Source organism: Panthera leo, chromosome B3 (genome assembly GCF_018350215.1).
Source record: "Panthera leo isolate Ple1 chromosome B3, P.leo_Ple1_pat1.1, whole genome shotgun sequence".
Lineage (NCBI taxonomy): Eukaryota > Metazoa > Chordata > Mammalia > Carnivora > Felidae > Panthera > Panthera leo.
In genome coordinates, this window is record NC_056684.1 from 72,440,457 (window position 1) to 72,458,531 (window position 18,075).

Genomic DNA, 18,075 nt, shown 5'->3' on the forward strand with positions numbered 1-18,075 from the left:
ACTGTGGCCCCGGCGGGGGTGGTAGGGTCTAGTCTGGTATACTGGGTAAGTGCCTCTGTGAGCCGGCTAAGGAAGGCTGTGGGGTTTTCATCGGGGTCCTGTATTATTTCTTGAAGTTTGTTAAAATTTACTGATTTGGTTGAGGTTGCCCTCATGCCTGCTAGTAGGCACTGGATCATCTGGTCCCGGCGCCGGTGACCATTGCCTGCAAGTTGGTAGTTCCAGTTGGGGTCGGCCGCCGGGACAGCATCGGCCCCTACAGGCATAGTGGGGTCGGTCATGTGGGTTTGGTCTGCATGTTCCCTGGCTGAGGCCTGGATGCGCTCCCTCTCCTCAGGGGTGAGGGTAGAGGTGAGGATTACATGGATGTCGTGCCATGTGAGACTGTAGGCTTGGGCAAGGTATTGGAATTCCTTAGTGTATTGGGTGGGGTCAGCCGAGAATGACCCTAGCCCCTTTTCAATGGCGGATAAGTCTTGGAGGGAGAAGGGGACGTGAACGCGAACTAGACCTTCAGGTCCTGCCACCTAGGAGAAGGTAAGATGGCCGCTGGGGTCTGTTCGCTGGGAGGGGCCTGAGCACGAGTTCGGGATGATATGGGAGGCAAGGGCGGAACGGCTGGGGGTTGGGAGTACGGAGCGGGGCGAGGACCGGTGGGTGGCGTGGCTAGATCCTCTAAGGGGTTGGAGATCGGGGAAGTTGGTGAGGTGGGGTCATTGGGGGGTTGTGGGCGGACAAGGAGCACGCATGCAGAGGGGCAGGAGGAACATAGGTTGGGGCGAGACCTGAGATCCCAAAAGGCCATGACGTAGGGTATTTCTCCCCATTTTCCCAGCCGATAGCAGAAATTGTCCAGATTGGTTAAGATTTGGTATTGTAAAGACCCCTCGGGAGGCCATTGAGGATCATTATCTAATTTGTACTGAGGCTAGACTACAGTGCAAAGGCGGATGAGTCGGTTACGACCAAGTTCGCCTTGTAAGCCTAGGAGCCAGAAGTTTTTTAACAGACATTGGGCGGGGGATAAGAGATCGAGGAGGTTTAGACTCGTTACTTGCCATTGGCATGGCAGGGCGAGGCGTCCCTCGGGCTGCAATAAGGGCCTATTGGCGTGCGGGCTTTGAGGCGTGCGGAGGAATGGAGACTGACTTGGAGACGTCTCTCGTGGGTGTCAGCCGTGGTTGGAGGAGGGAAGGAGGGGTCTCTCCTACTTACCGGCTCCTGTAGGCGCTTGAGAGTAGGGTGGTTGGCCTCTGGCTTGGCAAGGAGGGAGCTCAGCCAAGAAGGCGAGCTACTACCTCCCCCCGGGGTTTCAGCACCAAATGTTAGGGTCAGGCGTAAGGCGGGGTAAAGAGAGCAGTCAGAGGCTAAAAAATTTTAGCAAAGGCTTTATTTGGGAACTAAGGTCTGGGGCGAGGTTCCGTGACTCAGAGAGAGAGAGGAATCAGGGAAGTTGCCCCCAGGTGTGGTGGGGTGGGGTTTTTAAGCTGCAGAGGTTCCGGGTTTAGGTCCAGGTGGGCCTTTTTCGCGTCAGGTCGTGCTGTCGCTCGGTGATTTGTTGACCTCCAATTCCTTCTGGCATGCTACTAGGGGCTTTTCGTTGGGTTGCCCTGGCAAGATGGCTGTCCCCTCTACTGTGGTTCCAAGGACATCCTAACACTAGCCATTATTTGATTTTATATGTTTATAACTGTATAAACATATATGTAATCTATTTATATCAATGCATATGATACAGCAATTCTAGAAGATATGACTATTGTTTCTCCATTACTCAGTTGAGAAAACTAAGTAACAGAGTCAGTAAGAAAAGTGTTCAAAATCTCACAGCAAATAAACCATAGACCTGGCGTTTGATTCCTGTTGTTCTGACTTCAGAAGGAACAAATTTTGAATAGAGTTTTCAAAGTCAGACATGCGAACAGATTTTAAAATTATTTTGAAAATCCCAGTTTCACTAATAATAGAGCAATTAAAGATGGTACTCTGAATTAGCATTTTTCACTTATTAAATTAAGAAAGATAAAACAGTTTAGTTATATAATGTGCTGGCAAGGGAATGGAGAAACAGATGCTGATACATTGTAACTATGTAAATTACTACTGCTTATTTAAAGGCGTCTTGGCAATACTTACTAAATGAAAGATGCATGGATTTTTTTTTGTAGCTTTTATAACTTTCAATAATTTTTATTGATATACTGGATCATGTTGGCAAACCTCTTTGAGGAAATTCATTTCAGCAAAATCTGTGACAGTAAAAGACTGGAAATCATCTAAACTTGCAAAAATACAAAACTGCTTAAGTAAAATATGATTTGTCTGTGCAAGGGTATGCTACGTAGCCATTTTGCATGGGAGAAAATGCTGGAGGCCAAGCTATCCAACCAGCCTGATGGCAGGGCCCGGGCGGTGGATGGATCAGGACTGCAGGACAGCCCACGGACAGTGAAGCTTCTTGTACTCCTGCTTTTATGTAATTTGGCCTTAATAATAAGTACCTGGGGAGTTGTCTGTTGGGGAATTGCCCTCGACAGGCCCCCTGGGAAAACAACCATTGGGGAAAGAAATAAGGTTCCGCAAGGAAATTGTGCGGCCCTACATTTAGCCTTTGCCACCCCCTATGAAGACTCCTCTACCTAAAGGAAGGATAGAGTCAAATGTTTCCCAGCCAAGGAAGGAACAAATGGATTTGAAAGCTCCACTCTGGTAACTAAGGAGTGTATCTATGGGCACAGGTCACTCCAACCCCTAGGCCCACTTGGACCCCAGGAGGCATTCCAGATGATGATTGAACCTAGTCGGTTAAGGTACAGAATGGTTCATTAGTTCCTAGGTGCATTGTCTCTCTGAGAATGTATAAGGTATGGGTTTCTAAGGCCCTCTTGGCCCCCTCCTGGAACCTCAGACAGAGGCGAACACTTTTGTTCTTCAAACCACGAATGGTTCAGGGAAACAACTAAGAGGTCATGTCCCTGCAACTGTTCCACTTGAGGTGTTGAGAGATAAATGACCTTTCATGAAAACAGCAAAGCAGATGCTTTATAGATTGTAGATAAATGTAGATACATAATGAAAACAATGAGAGAAATTAATCACTAAGCAAAGCGCAGGAGGGAACATTACAAGAAAACAATCGTGTTATTCCTTAATGGGTGATTACACAAAGGAACAATTTTAGAATTAGGTAATGCCAGAAAACACAGATGACGCACACTATGAGGAAATTGCTAGCAAATATAATGCCATGTTTGCCACAATAAAGCGGGCAGTCCAACACACTCCTGTTGTCTGTGTCCATTTTTATTTTTGTTTTAGTTTATTTTCACTTTTTCGCCCACGCTGTTCATCCTTCGGGAACCCCTGGACCTGCTGGACTGGACTCTGGCAGGAAAATAAACAAAGCAGGGCATGGAGTGTATAGGTTTCTCTAAAAATAGTGAATGCATGTGTATCATAGGAAGAGCCACCTGTATGGATGAACTGTGGTACTGAAAGATAAGTGAGGAAGGAAGACTTACTTTTACTGTATGTTATTTACTTATATACAATGTGCTGTACATAAATAATAGTTACTCTCTCCCAACACACACGCAGTGACTTTCTGATCCCTTTGAGGTCTAGAAGTGGAGAGGTCTTTTTTCCCCATGTTACGCTTTTCCTTCCCACCCTCCAAAGATCTGTCATGTTTGTGACCGTGAATTTTGGTCACACCTGGTCCCTGTAGCTAGGCATAAAATTATTTGAAGACATGGATTTCTTATATTCCCTATTTCCATTCAGTGGGGTTTCCAGATGAAGCTACACCCTATTTGATCTCCCTCTTTTCGAGCTCTAGTCCTTTTAAAGTGTCACCTGCTGAGTTTCTTGTGTATGTTAAAGAGAAACACAATCTGTTACATGTAGGACCAACTCTTTTATAACCTCTGGTACCAGTTTAGCTTTAAAGGCCATTCAAGAAACAACGAAACAATTAAAAGTGTAAATAAGAGGAGCGTCTTGAGTGGTTCAGTTGGTTAAGCCACTGGATTCTTGGTTTCAGCTCAGGTCACGTTCTCATCGTTCCTGAGTTCAAGCCCTGAGTTGGGCTCTGTGTTGACAGCCTAGAGCCTGCTCGGGATTCTCTCTCACCCTCTCTCTCTGTCCCTCCCCAACTCTTGCGCGCCCACGCACACGCTCTCTCTCTCACTTTCAAAATAAATGAAAAAAAACATTAAAAAATCTTTTAAAAGTGTAAATAAGAGATGGCTTTTCTGACTATAACTTTGAACCTCATAGACACTATGCCCGTTGAATATAATCTTTCCGTCAATCTTTTCTTTGTCGGGCAGTATGAGGCGGGTACTGTGAGATTGTGTCTGTGACCAGGAGGTGGCAGTGGTTCCATTCTTCTCATTTCCTGAATTCTTGAAACTTGAAAGGCATGAAACTGAGTTTTGATTGGCTAAGCCACCAAGAGAAAGGCTCTCTCCTGCATCAGAGAACAAGAGCGAAGACCCAGAGACAGCACCTCAGAGAAGGTTTGGAATCGTTACGGATTGTACCAAGACTCAGATAGATGTCAGGATGGGGAACGTGCTGGAGTGTGCATTCATAGTTTTGTGGCTTCAGCTTGGCTGTAAGTTGGAGGGCAAGAGGCGAGAACCACAGGGACACGTTTATCCAAAGCCGGGGGAAGGGATAGGGGTTCAGTCTCAGCTCACACAGGTGTCTTGTTGGAATTTTTCAAAACTACTGTACCAAAGTCATTGCATCGCTTCTGATTTTGTTTTCCTGAACAGGGTTGCATGGAGAAGACCGGGTGAAGCAGAGCCCTCAGACCTTGAGACTTCGGGAGGGAGACAATGTCAGCCTCAACTGCAGTTATACCATCAGCTTGTTTACAGGGCTCCAGTGGCTTAGGCAGAATCCTGGGAAAGGCCCTGAACTCCTCTTCCTCCTGTATTCAGTTAACGAGGAAAAGCAGAAAGAAAGATTAAAAGCCACAGTATTAAAGCAGGGAAGTTCTCTGCACATCACAGCCTCTAAACCTGAAGATTCAGCCACTTACCTCTGTGCTGTGGAGACACCGTGCTCCCAGGCACCTGCAGCCTGAACCAGAAACCTGCAGTTGAGCTCTGGACATCAACAACATCTCTGTTGTTTTTCTTCCTCGAAGAAGTACCTACTTAGAATTCACAGCCTTTCCAAGTGGTCCTATGGAGAACAAAATCTCTTGATGTAGCCAGGTGGCACAGATGACTGTTCATTCTGTCCTGGTATCCTGGACAGTCCCCTTTGTGTGTTCCTGGGTCTGTCTGCTCTTTATAACAGCCTGAAGCTTCCCTCACATGGATACAGAAAGGACAGCTGTGATATGGATGGCCTTGGTTTCCAGTCTTGGGTCACTTGAAAAGAACCTGCCCAGGAATACACACTCTTCCCCCAAATTAAAAAAAAAAAAAAAGTTTTATATTCTCTTATAATAATTTGGTCAATCTCTATTAGCGAATCTTTTCCTTTTAGTTTCTTTAAGTTTATTTATTGAGAGATAGAGAGAGAGTGAGAGAGGGAAAGTGCATGTGTATGAGCAGGGGAGGGGCAGAGAGAAGGAGAGAGAATCCCAAACAGGCTCCTCAATGGCAGCACTGGGCCCCACGCAGAGCTCAAACTCCAGGACCCTGAGATCATGAGCCAAAATCAAAAGTCAGGCATTCAACTGACTGAACCACCCAGGCACCCCATATCTTTCCCATTTTAATATAGTGTTCTTGAAGGCCCCATCTCCACCAGCCACATTTCTACATTTCTCTTCTCCTTAATAACCAACTTAATGGAAAGAATTGTTCGTACTGACTATGTCCATTTCCTCAATGCCAATTCTTCACCTCCACTTGAATCTGGCCTCTGTTAGCATCACTCCAAGAGAAACTCTTGCTTTCATGTCCAAGGCTTTGGCATTGATAAAACCAGTGGTTGGTTTCCAGTCCTCATCTTGTCTGAAATTCTCAGCAGTCTCTTTTCCCTTATCTTTAAAAATAAGTGTTATTTTTTTAAACAAAATCATACTTCATATATGTACGAAATCAAAAGCACTCCTCCACATACTTCAGTCCTGCCTCCTTGATGGACCTTTTAATTCTCAAGGGCTGGTACTGACATTTACTTCAATATTTTAAAATGCTGTTACTTTGTTCTCTCTCTCTCTCTCTCTGTAATTGAGTTGTAACATATATAATAAAGTGCACAAAACTCCAACCTATAGCTCAAGGAGACTTTACACTTGTTTATATCTATGTAATACCATCCAGATCTACATATCAAACATTGCTGTTACTCCAGAAGATTTTCACCTGCCCTTTGCAAATTCGACAGCCCTTCTTCCTACTCTCTGCCCTGGGTAACCACTATTCTGATTTCTGTCATCTATTCCTGAACTTCACATGACTCGAATCATACAGCATCATGCAGTATATGTTCTCAAATCTGGTTTCCTTCACTCAACATAATGTCTTTGCAATTCATTGATGTTGCCCTGCATGCCCAGTTGTTTGTTCTTTTTTGTTGATGGGTAGATTCTTTGTATGAATATACAACAATGTATTTATCCATTCTCCTTGAAATAGACATTCGGGTTGTTTGGACTGTTTATACTTTGGTGCCATTATGAAAAAGTCTGCTAGAAATATTCATTTATTTTTTTAATTTTTAAGTTTTCTTTGTTTTGGAGAGAGAAATAGAGTGAGTGGGGGAGAGGGCAGAAGGAGAATCTTAAGCAGGCTCCATGTTCAGCCTGCAGCCCGATGTGGGACTCGATCCCATGACCCTGGGATTGTGACCTGAGCCAAAATCAATACTCGGATGCTCAACCGACTGAGCCACCCAGGCACCCCTAGAAATACTCATTTAAATGTCTTTTGGTGGACATGTGAACTTATTATTTTTGTGTAATTCCCCTGGAATGGACTTACTGGGTCATAGAGTAGGCATATAATTAGCTTTAGTGTTGGCAAACATTTTTCCAAAGGATTGAAGCAACTTAAAATCTTATGAATGAAGTATGAAGTATGAAAGTTCTAGGTTCTCCATATTCTCACCAAGAAGTGGTATGAGTTTTCTTTATATGTTTAATTTAAGTCATTCTGGTGATATTTAGTGATATCTCATAAAAATGTAGTTTTAATTTGCTTTTCCTGAAGAATGATGCTAAGCACTTTTTATATGCTCATTGGCCATCTGGATGTTCTTTTCTGTCCAGTATCTATTCAAGTCTTTTGCTCATTTGTATGTTTATTATCCATGTACATGCATTCTTTATATAGTCTGGCTATGAGCTCCTGTCAAAATTATATACCTTGGATTCTCTCCTAATCCACTGCTTGATTATTCACTTTCATAATGATGTCCTTTAATGTACAGAAGTTTCTAATTTCAATAAAGTCCAGCTAATCATTTTTTCCCATATTGGTTAGTATTTTTTTGTGTGTGCCCTGTTGAAAAATTTTTGCCTATTTCAAGGCATGGACATTTTTTTAAGTTTATTTATTTATTTTGAGAGAGAGAGAGAGAGAGAGAGAGAGAGAGAGAGAGGGAGAGAGAGAAGGAGTGGGGGAGGGGCAGAGACAACGGGAGACAGAGGATCTGAGGTGGGTTCTGTGCTGACACCAGAGAGCCTGATGTGGGGCTCAAACTCACGAACTGTGAGATCATGATCCTAGCTGAAGTCAGAGGCTTAACCGACTGAGCCACCCAGGTGCCCCTGGACATGTTTTTTTTCATTTAGGTACCTATTCCAACTCAAATCAATATTTGTAATAATATGCAATAGGTGTCAATGTTCCTATTGGTTCATAACCATTAAGCGAAAAGATCATCCTTTCTCTTAATAGAACTGCAGTCACATTTTTGTCACATATCAAGTGACCATACATGTTTAGGTCTATTCCTGCACTGTCTATCATCATTCCACCTATATGATAATGTGTTTATTAGTGTAGTTTTATGGGAAGATTTGAAGCTCGTTGTGTTTTCCCATCATCTTTGTTCTTCTCCACATTATTTTATCTATTCTGGGTCCTTTGCAATTCCACACAAACTTTAGAATCAATTCCTGTATTCTAACTCCTTTTCAATTTCCACAAAATTTCTGTTGCAATTTTGGTTGGTATTGCATTAAATTCTATGAGATCAATTTGGGGAGAATTGATATCTTAGCCATATTGAGTTTCAGGTCATAAATATAGACTATCAATTTATTTTCGTCAACTTCAATTTCTCTAAGCAATGGTTTTAATTTTTAATGCCGTGATCTTGCACTTTCTATGTCAGATTTACACTCAGGTATAAGAGATTCCATGCAATTTAAAAAATTTTATTTCCCAATTGTTGCTAATGTATAGAAATACAGCTGGTTTTTATGGATTGACCTTAGATTCACCGAACTTGCTAAATGAAGTAGTTAATTCTAATCATTTCTGAATTTGTTTGGATTTTCTACATCCATAATCATGCTGCCTCCAAGAAGAAAGTTTTTCTTTCTTTCTTTCTTTCTTTCTTTCTTTCTTTCTTTCTTTCTTTCTTTCTTTCTTTCTACAGTCTTTATTATTTACTTTCCTTGCCTTATTTGCCAGCTTTAGGGGCAGGGCTGGCTTCCTGGGAATACTTAGATCTGTTATTATTACTGGTAGGCAAAGATTTAAAAATGCAAGGGACATAAACAGAATGAGTGGAGTTTGGGGGTCTGCCTTTTAAGTTAGACCAATGATGGGGTGCCTAGGTGGCCCAGTCGCTTGAGTGATTGACTCTTGATTTTGGCTCAGGTCATGATCCCAGGGTCATGAGATTGAGCCCCATATCCCACTCCACAGTGAGTATGGAGCCTGCTTAGGATTTTCTCTCTCTCTCTTCCCCTCTCCCCAATTCACACACTCTCTCTCCCTTTCTCTCTCTCTAAAAATAAAATTAAAATTAAAAAATTCAAAAAAGTAAGCTAGAGCAATGACTAATGTCCTTCTCATAAATGGACTCTGAATGACAGAATTAGCTCCTTTGTGCAGAGGGGATGAGGGAAGGCCCAGAAACAAGGGAGGCAGAAGTGGAAGCTTCCTGATCTAGGGAGAGAGACAGAAGTGTTCTTTTATCCACATCACCTGGTTTTGTTCAATTTTAGCCTGATGTATTTATAGCTTTCCAGTTTGCCCAATGTATTCAGGTAAAGAAATCAGGAAAGTACGACGGGATTCTTGTTTCAACCTGCCCTCATTTTGTCATCCTCATTGTCACCAGCATCTTATCACTTATTGAATGCTTAACATATGCCAAGTCCATTGCCTAGCACTCTACTTACTCATTTAATAATCCAAAACCCGTGAAGTAAAATGAATGCATCCTTGGATGAAGAAACTGAGGCTTAGGTATGTTTAAAGATGAAGAAATTTCTGATATAAAGTAAATGTTTCAGGCCTCATAAAATGAGATGAAAAAATAAAAAAGTAAAAGCTCCACTGTTGACCAACTGGACAGTACTTCTCAAATCTTCTGTACATTTAAGAATCACACGGAGACTCTATTTCAAAAATGCAGATCTGGAGGCACATGGGTGGCTCAGTTGGTTGAGCAGCCGACTCTTGATTTCGGCCCAGGTCATGATCTCTCAGTTCATGCAGATCTGATTCTGATCAATAGATTTGGAGTAAATAGGTCTGGCATGAGGTTGGGGGCCACTTTTTTTAGGGAGTCACGGATGATTTGGGTTCAAATGACTGGAGATCTTGCTTTGAAAAACACTGCAGTTGGGTGACTGCTGGATTTCAGGAGGATGGGTGATGCAGACCTGCAAGTACTGGGGGTTAACTTAGAGGAGAGGTGCTTAGGGAACATCGAACCCCACCTTGGAATGCCTGAATGCAGCTAACACCTTATTTCTGATGAAGCCATATCCTATTTTAGTTAGCAGATCATCTCTTTTTTAATGATAAAAAAAGTAGTAACTTTTTGCAACAACAAAAGGAAATTCATCCATGGTTTGAAAAGCAGCAGAGAAGAGTTAAGAGATAGACAAGCCTTTGGTTGTAGACTTAACCAGAAAAAAAGGCCACAACTTATTCCATTCTCCATCATGGATAAAAGTTTATTCATTCTTTCTTTTTGATTAAAAATTAAAATCCTTCTATATCTTTTTTTTTAATTTTTTTTTAACGTTTATTTATTTTTGAGACAGAGAGAGACAGAGCATGAACAGGGGAGGGGCAGAGAGAGAGGGAGACACAGAATCTGAAACAGGCTCCAGGCTCTGAGCGATCAGCACAGAGCCCGACGTGGGGCTCGAACTCACAGACGGTGAGATCATGACCTGAGCCGAAGTCGGACGCTTAACCGACCGAGCCACCCAGGCGCCCCAAAATCCTTCTATATCTTAAAGGCCATAATTCCTTAATATTTTCTCCTTTGTTCCAAAATTTAAATATATTTTATTTATTATAACCATTTTACTCTCTCAGGATTCTTTACAACATTGTAACTTCATATTGAAGAGAGCTGGTTATAACACTGATAAAGACATGCTTATTACCAAACATAGAACAATAATTCTCTAATGTCTGCCTTTAGAGTTCTCCTAATAATTTCCAGTAGAGACCACAAAATGACTCATAATCATTTCATGACCATGTTTAATCTTCTGCTATATCCTCTTAGCCTGGCTTTCCTTTCTGATATTCATGGTGAATTTTGGTTGGTGTGAGGCCTATTATTTAATTTTGTCCCTGAAACTTACCTAATAGTAATGGAACATTCTTACTATTCCTAATATTATTGGAATATATAATATATATTTATATATTTATAATCTATAGGTTAAATATTATATATGTATATAAAATATAATTATAGGACTATATGAGTATATCTTTTCATGTTGTCTTTTGAAGAATGAGAAATCTTTATTTGGAGTCACCTATAGAATTAAATATCCTTTTTCCAGTTAGAGGAATGTAGGGCATTCTCCATTGTCACGAATTTGGCAACTAGGACCCAAAACTAAGGACCAAGGGGGGGCACCCAGGTGGCTCAGTCGCTTAGGCATCTGACTTCAGCTTAGGTCATGATCTCATGGCTCATGAGTTCCAGCCCCACGTTGGGCTCTGTGCTGACAGCTCAGAGCCTGGAACCTGCTTCAGATTCTATGTCTCCCTCTCTCTCTGCCCCTCCCCCACTCGCGCTCTGTCTCTCTCTCTTCTTCTCAAAAATAAATAAACATTAAAAAAATTAAACAACAACAACAACTAAGGACCAAGAAGCATTGGGGCGCGTGGGTGGCTCAGTCAGTTAAGCGTCCGACTTCGACTCAGGTCATGATCTCACGGTTTGTGAGTTTGAGCCCCGCGTCGGGCTCTGTGCTGACAGCTCAGAGCCTGGAGTTTGTTTCAGATTCTGTGTCTCCCCCTCTCTCTGCCCCTCCCCTGCTCAGGCTCTGTGTCTCTCTGTCTCTCAATAATAAACATTAAAAAAATTAAATTAAAAAAAATCACTATGCATCCACCACCATTTTCTATTAAGAAAGGCTTGCAGCCATACACTCCCTCTAGGATTTAAAAAGAAGAAAGCGAACAGTCTGTGTACCCTCCAAACCCCAATCTTCCCCCACTTAGCTGATGTGAAGAATGGGAAGAGCCAAGACGAGAAAAAGTGTTCCCCTTTCCCCAAAAGTCACTTGAGGAGTCAATATCCCCGCCTAAAATGACTATTAAAAACAAAGTCACCTGAAAAATAAAAAATAAAAAGGAAAATTGCATGACATTCTGTCTTTGGATATCTGCTTCTGAAGCAGATTGTGATCTATTTTTACACCTGCCTAAATAGAAGATAAGGAAATTGGAGAAAGATGGTGGACTGAGGAGGAGCGTCAATGGGGCTGCCTGAGTTTCTCCATTAGGCACGGTAAGGAGGAGTGAGTGTTCTCCTGAGCAAGTAAAGCTGCTGAAGTCAGCAGGGCCTGAGCTGTCCTGCCAGTGCTCCAGCCAGGAGAGAAGAGAGAGAGAGAGGCTACTGAGAGTGCCTCTGAGTGGGGACCCTCAGGGAGGGGAGAGCCCAGCCTTGAGGAGGCCCCTCGGGGCTCCCTGGTGCTCTCCATCCAGATGCCTGCCCGCCCCCCATGGAGGGCATCTGGAAAAAGCAGGAGGAAGTGAACAGAACAGGCCACGCTGACCTTCTGGTAGCCAGGGGTCAAAACTCAAGTTGAGAGAGCAAAGGAGAGATGACAATGGAAGATATAAACAAGGCTGCACTTTGATTTGTTTAATAACTGAAAATGGCCCAGAGGCTTTGCTGGGTTCTTTCCATGATGTCTTTAAGGGAATAAGATCCAGCGTCCCTCGAAAGCACCCATCCAGATTTAAGCCTCTTTGCTAGTCTTTGATACTCTTTCCTCTCCCCTTAGAAAAATGTTTGCTCCACCTAGAAAATATTGATTTTGTCTCAGTAGGTAAACTTGTGTTATATCATCGTATCATCCCCTAAATCTACAGTTGATGCCAGATCCTTTCACATGCCTGTAGGGCTGAAACTGTTGCAATTAAGTGGCAAGAAAGGCATCTTTATTTTCTTTTTCCAGCTGTATGTCCTGTTCTTGACGTGATGAGCCAGTTACCCCACTGCCTGAATGGAGGAAAGATCATGTGTTTTTTTAAAAATGAAAAAAGGCAAAAACTCTGTTAATATTGCAAAAATTGTCCTGTCCCACGTGGAGATCATTCTGAAACCACAAATGACCAAAATTGAAGTTCTTCTGTGACGTCATAAGCACATCTAAGCAATCCTCGTCCACATCTGTAAAGTAACTTTACTAGAGCAGATTGGTGGACTTGCCCGGCATGGGAAGAAGGCCTTCATGTCTTTAGTCACAAGAGGAGGATGTTCCATTGTCAATAACATCCCTGATCAGTTGGGGCAGAAAGCGGTTGGTTAACATTCAGTACTGAGGCTCTGCAAAAACTGTGACAAATGATATATTTTATTCTCTTCATTAGAAGCAGAACAGTCTGTGCATAGCCTCCAACATTCAGCGATTCCTGGCTTTGTCCCAATCCATTATGAAATGTTTTCTTTCCACTCAAAATAGGATGACAGAGGAGGACAGGAAAGTGGCTGTGCCATTTTCAAGCCTAAATAATCTATTTTTGACCATTTTTTATAGTGATAGAGAAAAGTAGAATTTATTTATTTATTTGGTGGGAAGGAAATTATCTTACTCAATCTGTTTCATTCAGTTCTCTTAAATTTGAGAAGATAGCAGGAAGTTATCAAGGTCATTCTCTCCTTTCTCACAGAGCCTTTATTCTTTTTTCTTCTTCCTGTTCTTCTCTGAGGTCAACTCTGTCAGTGACCAGAGACATACACACAGAACGGGGGGGTTTGAGCAGTGTTTGTGGAATATAAAGATGGGTGCCATTCCATGTGTCTTGTTTTGTTTATACCAACATGTGAAGTCTCTAAATGCCACCCCCGACCCCTACAGATACATGATCCCTGGAAGTATTTGAGGAGACTAGAGAATCAGAAAAGTTGGCTTCTAGATTAGGATCTGATCTTACAACTGCCCAGTCACTTTGAGCATGTCACTTTCTGCATCAGAGTCTAATTTACTCATTCTTGTCATTTAGATGAACTTTCTCAGTCCTCTTATAACTATTTTTTACTTGGTGGCTTTTCTGAATGTAAAGAAAACTCTTTGAGCTCCCCACCTCATCAGATCAGTGGTAAAATATATTCTTTCTCTTGGAGTGTGAAAACGCAGTAAGAAAAGCATTCTGGGTTGATGCTGTCCTTACAGTTCTTATTTTCCTCTTTCTGACTCATCCTTTTAGAGTTGAAAATCCATAACTACTTCTCAAGGGAAACCCTGGGTGAGAGTGGATGCCTGTGTCATGTTTTCACCCTTATTCCAGGGACATAACTAAACCAGGGAAGTGTATCAACCAAGCTACTTTCTCACTGGCTGACCAATGGTCTGGGATTCCTCAGTGTGACACCTGCTAAGTGCCTGTCCTCCTATCTCCCTCAGTCCAGGTTCCAATACAGAGGCTGAATTCTAGGCCCTGGACTCTCATGTCCACTTGAAGTTTGAGGATGATCTGTCTATGCTGCAGATCCTGAACCTAGGAAAGAATGGTCTTTGAAACCAAGGAATTAGAAGAGGGGCCTGCCACCTTCACTTGTCTTCCTGTCCTTCACTCAACCATACTTAGAGCAGGAGTCAGATCACATCTGTATACTCTGCAAGGAAGTCACATCCTTAGTATGAGGGGCTATGTCATATTGAGTATATCAGTTTGCTAGGACGGTCATAACAAGGACCACAGATGACCTACACAACAGAGATGTGTTGCTTCACAGTTCTGGAGGCTAGAAGTCTGAAAGCAAGGTGTCTACTGGGTTGGTTCCTTCTGAGGCCTGTTGGGAAAGGGTCCATTTTAGATCTCTCTTCATGGCTTGTAGATGGCCACCTTCTCTCTGTGTCTCTTCACGTTTATCTTTCCCCTATGAAGTCTTCGCGTACGATTTCCCCTTTTCTAAAAATACCAGCCGTATTGGGTTAGAGCTCATCTTGATGACCTTATTCTAATTTGGTTACCTCTGAAAAGACCCTAAGTAAAATCACATGTTGAGGTTCTGTGGATTAAGACTTCAACATATGAATTTTGACACAATTCAACCCATAACCCTCTGTGATCACATAAGAGCTTTCTTTGCTATAAAGAATTTCTTATATTCAGTGAGCCCAAAGGAAAATGAGAGAAAGCAATGGCATCCTGGCTCTTGACAAGTGAGTCTAGATAATTCCTGCCACATTTTGCTCTTTCTGTAGGATGGAAAGGAGAGAAAGTTGAACTAGAGAATGGGGTTCATAGAGGAAACTTCTAAGAGGTACCATACCTGGACCTTAAAAGTCTGCCTTGGGGGTGTGGAGACAATCTTATGTTTTTCCACTCCTAGGGATTATGGAATGTTACGACCACGGAGCCCAACTCCTTGAAAAGTTCTGAAAGACAAGAAGTAAGCATACTCTGTTCCCACCCCACCATTAGAGGAAAAGAGTACATCATCTGATATTTACAATTTTAGAACCAAGGCCCATAGTATCTGATTTCAGGTTTAAAGAACAATGTGACTAATAAAGTAGCTTTACCACCCATCCCTGTGGACAGAAATTCCAGTCCCCTGAACCTGCACCAGGTTACCCTGGAAGATACCACTGTGGATTACTGCATTGTGAGAGATGCACAGTGGGACAGAATGCTGTATACCTGTTTCTCTGGCAGGGGAGGGGAGATAACCTCTATTTAAAGAGGACGTTACACATAAAACATGAGCTTCATGGAGGAAAATGGAAAAGAAAAGAAGAAGGAAAGGAGAAAAAATAAGGAAAAAGAAGGGTTCTGGGTTCCCTCAATTTTCCAACTGTAGTATATGCATTTCAGAAATGAATGAATTTTGAAAGTTTGCTAGAAAGAAACAGTATATTTATTTCAGTGTTTTCCTTATTGTTCTAGACGGCTGTTATGTTCTCTATTTTTATGATTAAATAAGTTATAAATGAAGATTTAATAGTTTAAAATATTAAAGCAACTTGGGTGCCTGGGTGGCTCAGTTGGTTAAGCCTCTGACTTGGTTTCAGCTCAGGTCACAATCTTGTGGTTTTCAAGTTTGAGCCCCACATGGGGCTTTGCGCTGACAGCACGGAGCCTGCTTGGGATTCTCTCTCCCTCTCACTCTGCCCTTCCCCTGCTCATGCTCTCTCTCTCTCTCTCTCTCAAAATTAATAAATAAACTAAAAAAATATTAAAGCAACTTTATGCATTTAGAATAGAAAGTGACCCTCCTTGATTTGTCCCTCACAAGTTCTCAATTACTGTGAACATTCTGTGAGCACATTTCAACTGCTTCGACTCATTTAAATACATATTCATAATAAACATACTGCTTAAAGACATAAATGGGACCACACTTAGATGTAAAATACTCTCATTTGACTGAACGTCAGAGAATTCTCTGCAAGTCAGAAAATTTAAGTTTAATCCCTTTCCGTAACTGTATAGTATCCTAATATAGATGTGCCATAATGTATTGACTAGTTGTAGTGAAGGATATTTAAATTTTTCTACTTTTTTTGCTGCTGCATACAACTTTATACATATTTTTTTAAGGGTGATTCTGGAAAAAAATTCTCAGGCAGGTGGAATTTCTGGGATCCAGTAATAGGTAAATAACCCTTGTAAACCTTAATTAGTTTACAGTTCTGCTATGAGAGATGAGCACTCATATCCTGACATTATCACACACACAAAATATTATATTATTCATCATTCTTAACTCTTTGCCATCTGATGGGCGAGAAAGGATATAAAAGGATTTTTCAAGAAAGTGTGAGTTAAGGGCAACCAGCACTTCTGGACTAAAGTGGCAAGAGGAGGGAGCAGTTATAGGAATCTGAAGAAAGCAGCTACAACTATATAGTAAAAACTTAGATTTCTTCTTTTCTGGTATAAGCATTTATACTCTACACTTTTCTCTCTGCGTGGATTTTGCTGCAGTCGATGCATTTGATATTTAAAACATTGTTGCCATTCAGGAAGAAGAGGAGAAATGACTATTTCTCTGTCAATGCTGGGGTGGCTCCTGAGATGGCACTGTTTCCATTTCCACCTCCTACTCTTGGCAGATCTGTGCGTGTGAGTGTGTGTGTGCGTGTGAGTGTGTGTGTGCGTGCGGGTGAGTGTGTGTGCGTGTGAGCATATGACTTGTCTCTGATTGGCTGGGCTCACCCTGTTTCCTACAGATGCTTGAACATATAAGGTAGCAAAGCAGATTCTTTATCTTTTGAGCCCTTGTCAGTATTACAGACCCAAGAACGAGTTCTCAGTGGCTCTAAGTGACAGAAGGAATGGACAAATCCTTGAGTTTGCTCATCCTTTGGTTACAACTGGACTGTGAGTGAAAGGGATTTGGAAATGGGCAAAGAACAGACAGATCCTGAGCCGTTTCTCCTCAGGGAAGAGAAAGAAAGATAGGGGGCTGTACTGGTGTGATGTTCTATGTAGACTGAAAAAGTAAATTGGGAAGTAATTTCCCAGGAATGGTTAGCCGCCAACCCGTCCCTCTCTCTGTGTTCTCTTTCTGAACAGGGGTAAGCAGTAAACAGGAGGTGATGCAGAGTCCGGAAGCTCTGAATGTCCGAGAGGGAGACAGCGTGGTTCTCAACTGCAGTTACACTGGTAGCACTTTTTATTCCCTTCAGTGGTTTAGGCAGGACCCTGGCAAAGGACTCACAGTTCTGTTGTTGATTCAGTCAGCTCAGAGAGAAGAAACAAGTGGAAGAATTAAAGCCTCGCTGGATAAACCGTCAAAACACAGTGCTTTATACATTGCAGCTTCTCAGCCCAGCGACTCGGCCACCTACCTCTGTGCTATAAGAGACACAGTGCACAACAGGCTCCTGGCACCAATACCCAAACTCTGCAGCTGGGGCTCCACCCACGTGCCCTATCTTGAAGCTGAGGAATCTTTCTCCATCGAGGGGCTTTCTAAATTGACTCTTTTCCCAGATAGAAGCAATTAACTATGCAAAACCTGATCTATATATGTACACACACATATGTATGTGTATATATGCACATCTATGCGTATGTATACATATATATGCGCATATACTTATCTGCACATATGTATCTGAAGTTACATTTGATCTTTAGATTTTTATCAACTTCAACTTCAATAATAGCTTTGTTGAGATTAATTCACAGGCCAAACAATTCATTCTTTTAAAATGAATAATGAAGTGGCATCTAGTACGTCCACTATGTTGTACAACCACCACCTCTATCTAGTTTCAAAACCTTGTCATCACCCGGAAAGGAAACCACATACCCATTAAGCAGTTGCTTACCATTCTCCCCTCCCCCAACCCCTGGTCACCTGCAGTCTGTCTCTAAGGGTTTATTTATTCTGTTCATTTCACATAAATGGAATTGTACAGCCCTTCATACATGGCTTCTTTCACTTAGCACCGTGTTCTGGAAGTCCATCCAACACGGGACCAAC

At 42.1% G+C, this 18,075-nt stretch overlaps 2 gene segments (V, D, J or C); both read left to right on the forward strand.

Moving 5' to 3' along the window:
* The first annotated feature begins 4,326 nt into the window (after window positions 1-4,326).
* On the forward strand, window positions 4,327-5,449 carry LOC122222313. The segment is given in 2 exon segments: window positions 4,327-4,618; window positions 4,782-5,449. Coding segments are annotated over 2 exon segments (366 nt in total).
* Window positions 5,450-16,869: 11,420 nt separating this feature from the next.
* LOC122222609 lies at window positions 16,870-17,593 on the forward strand. The segment is given in 2 exon segments: window positions 16,870-16,964; window positions 17,160-17,593. Coding segments are annotated over 2 exon segments (480 nt in total).
* Window positions 17,594-18,075: the final 482 nt, after the last annotated feature.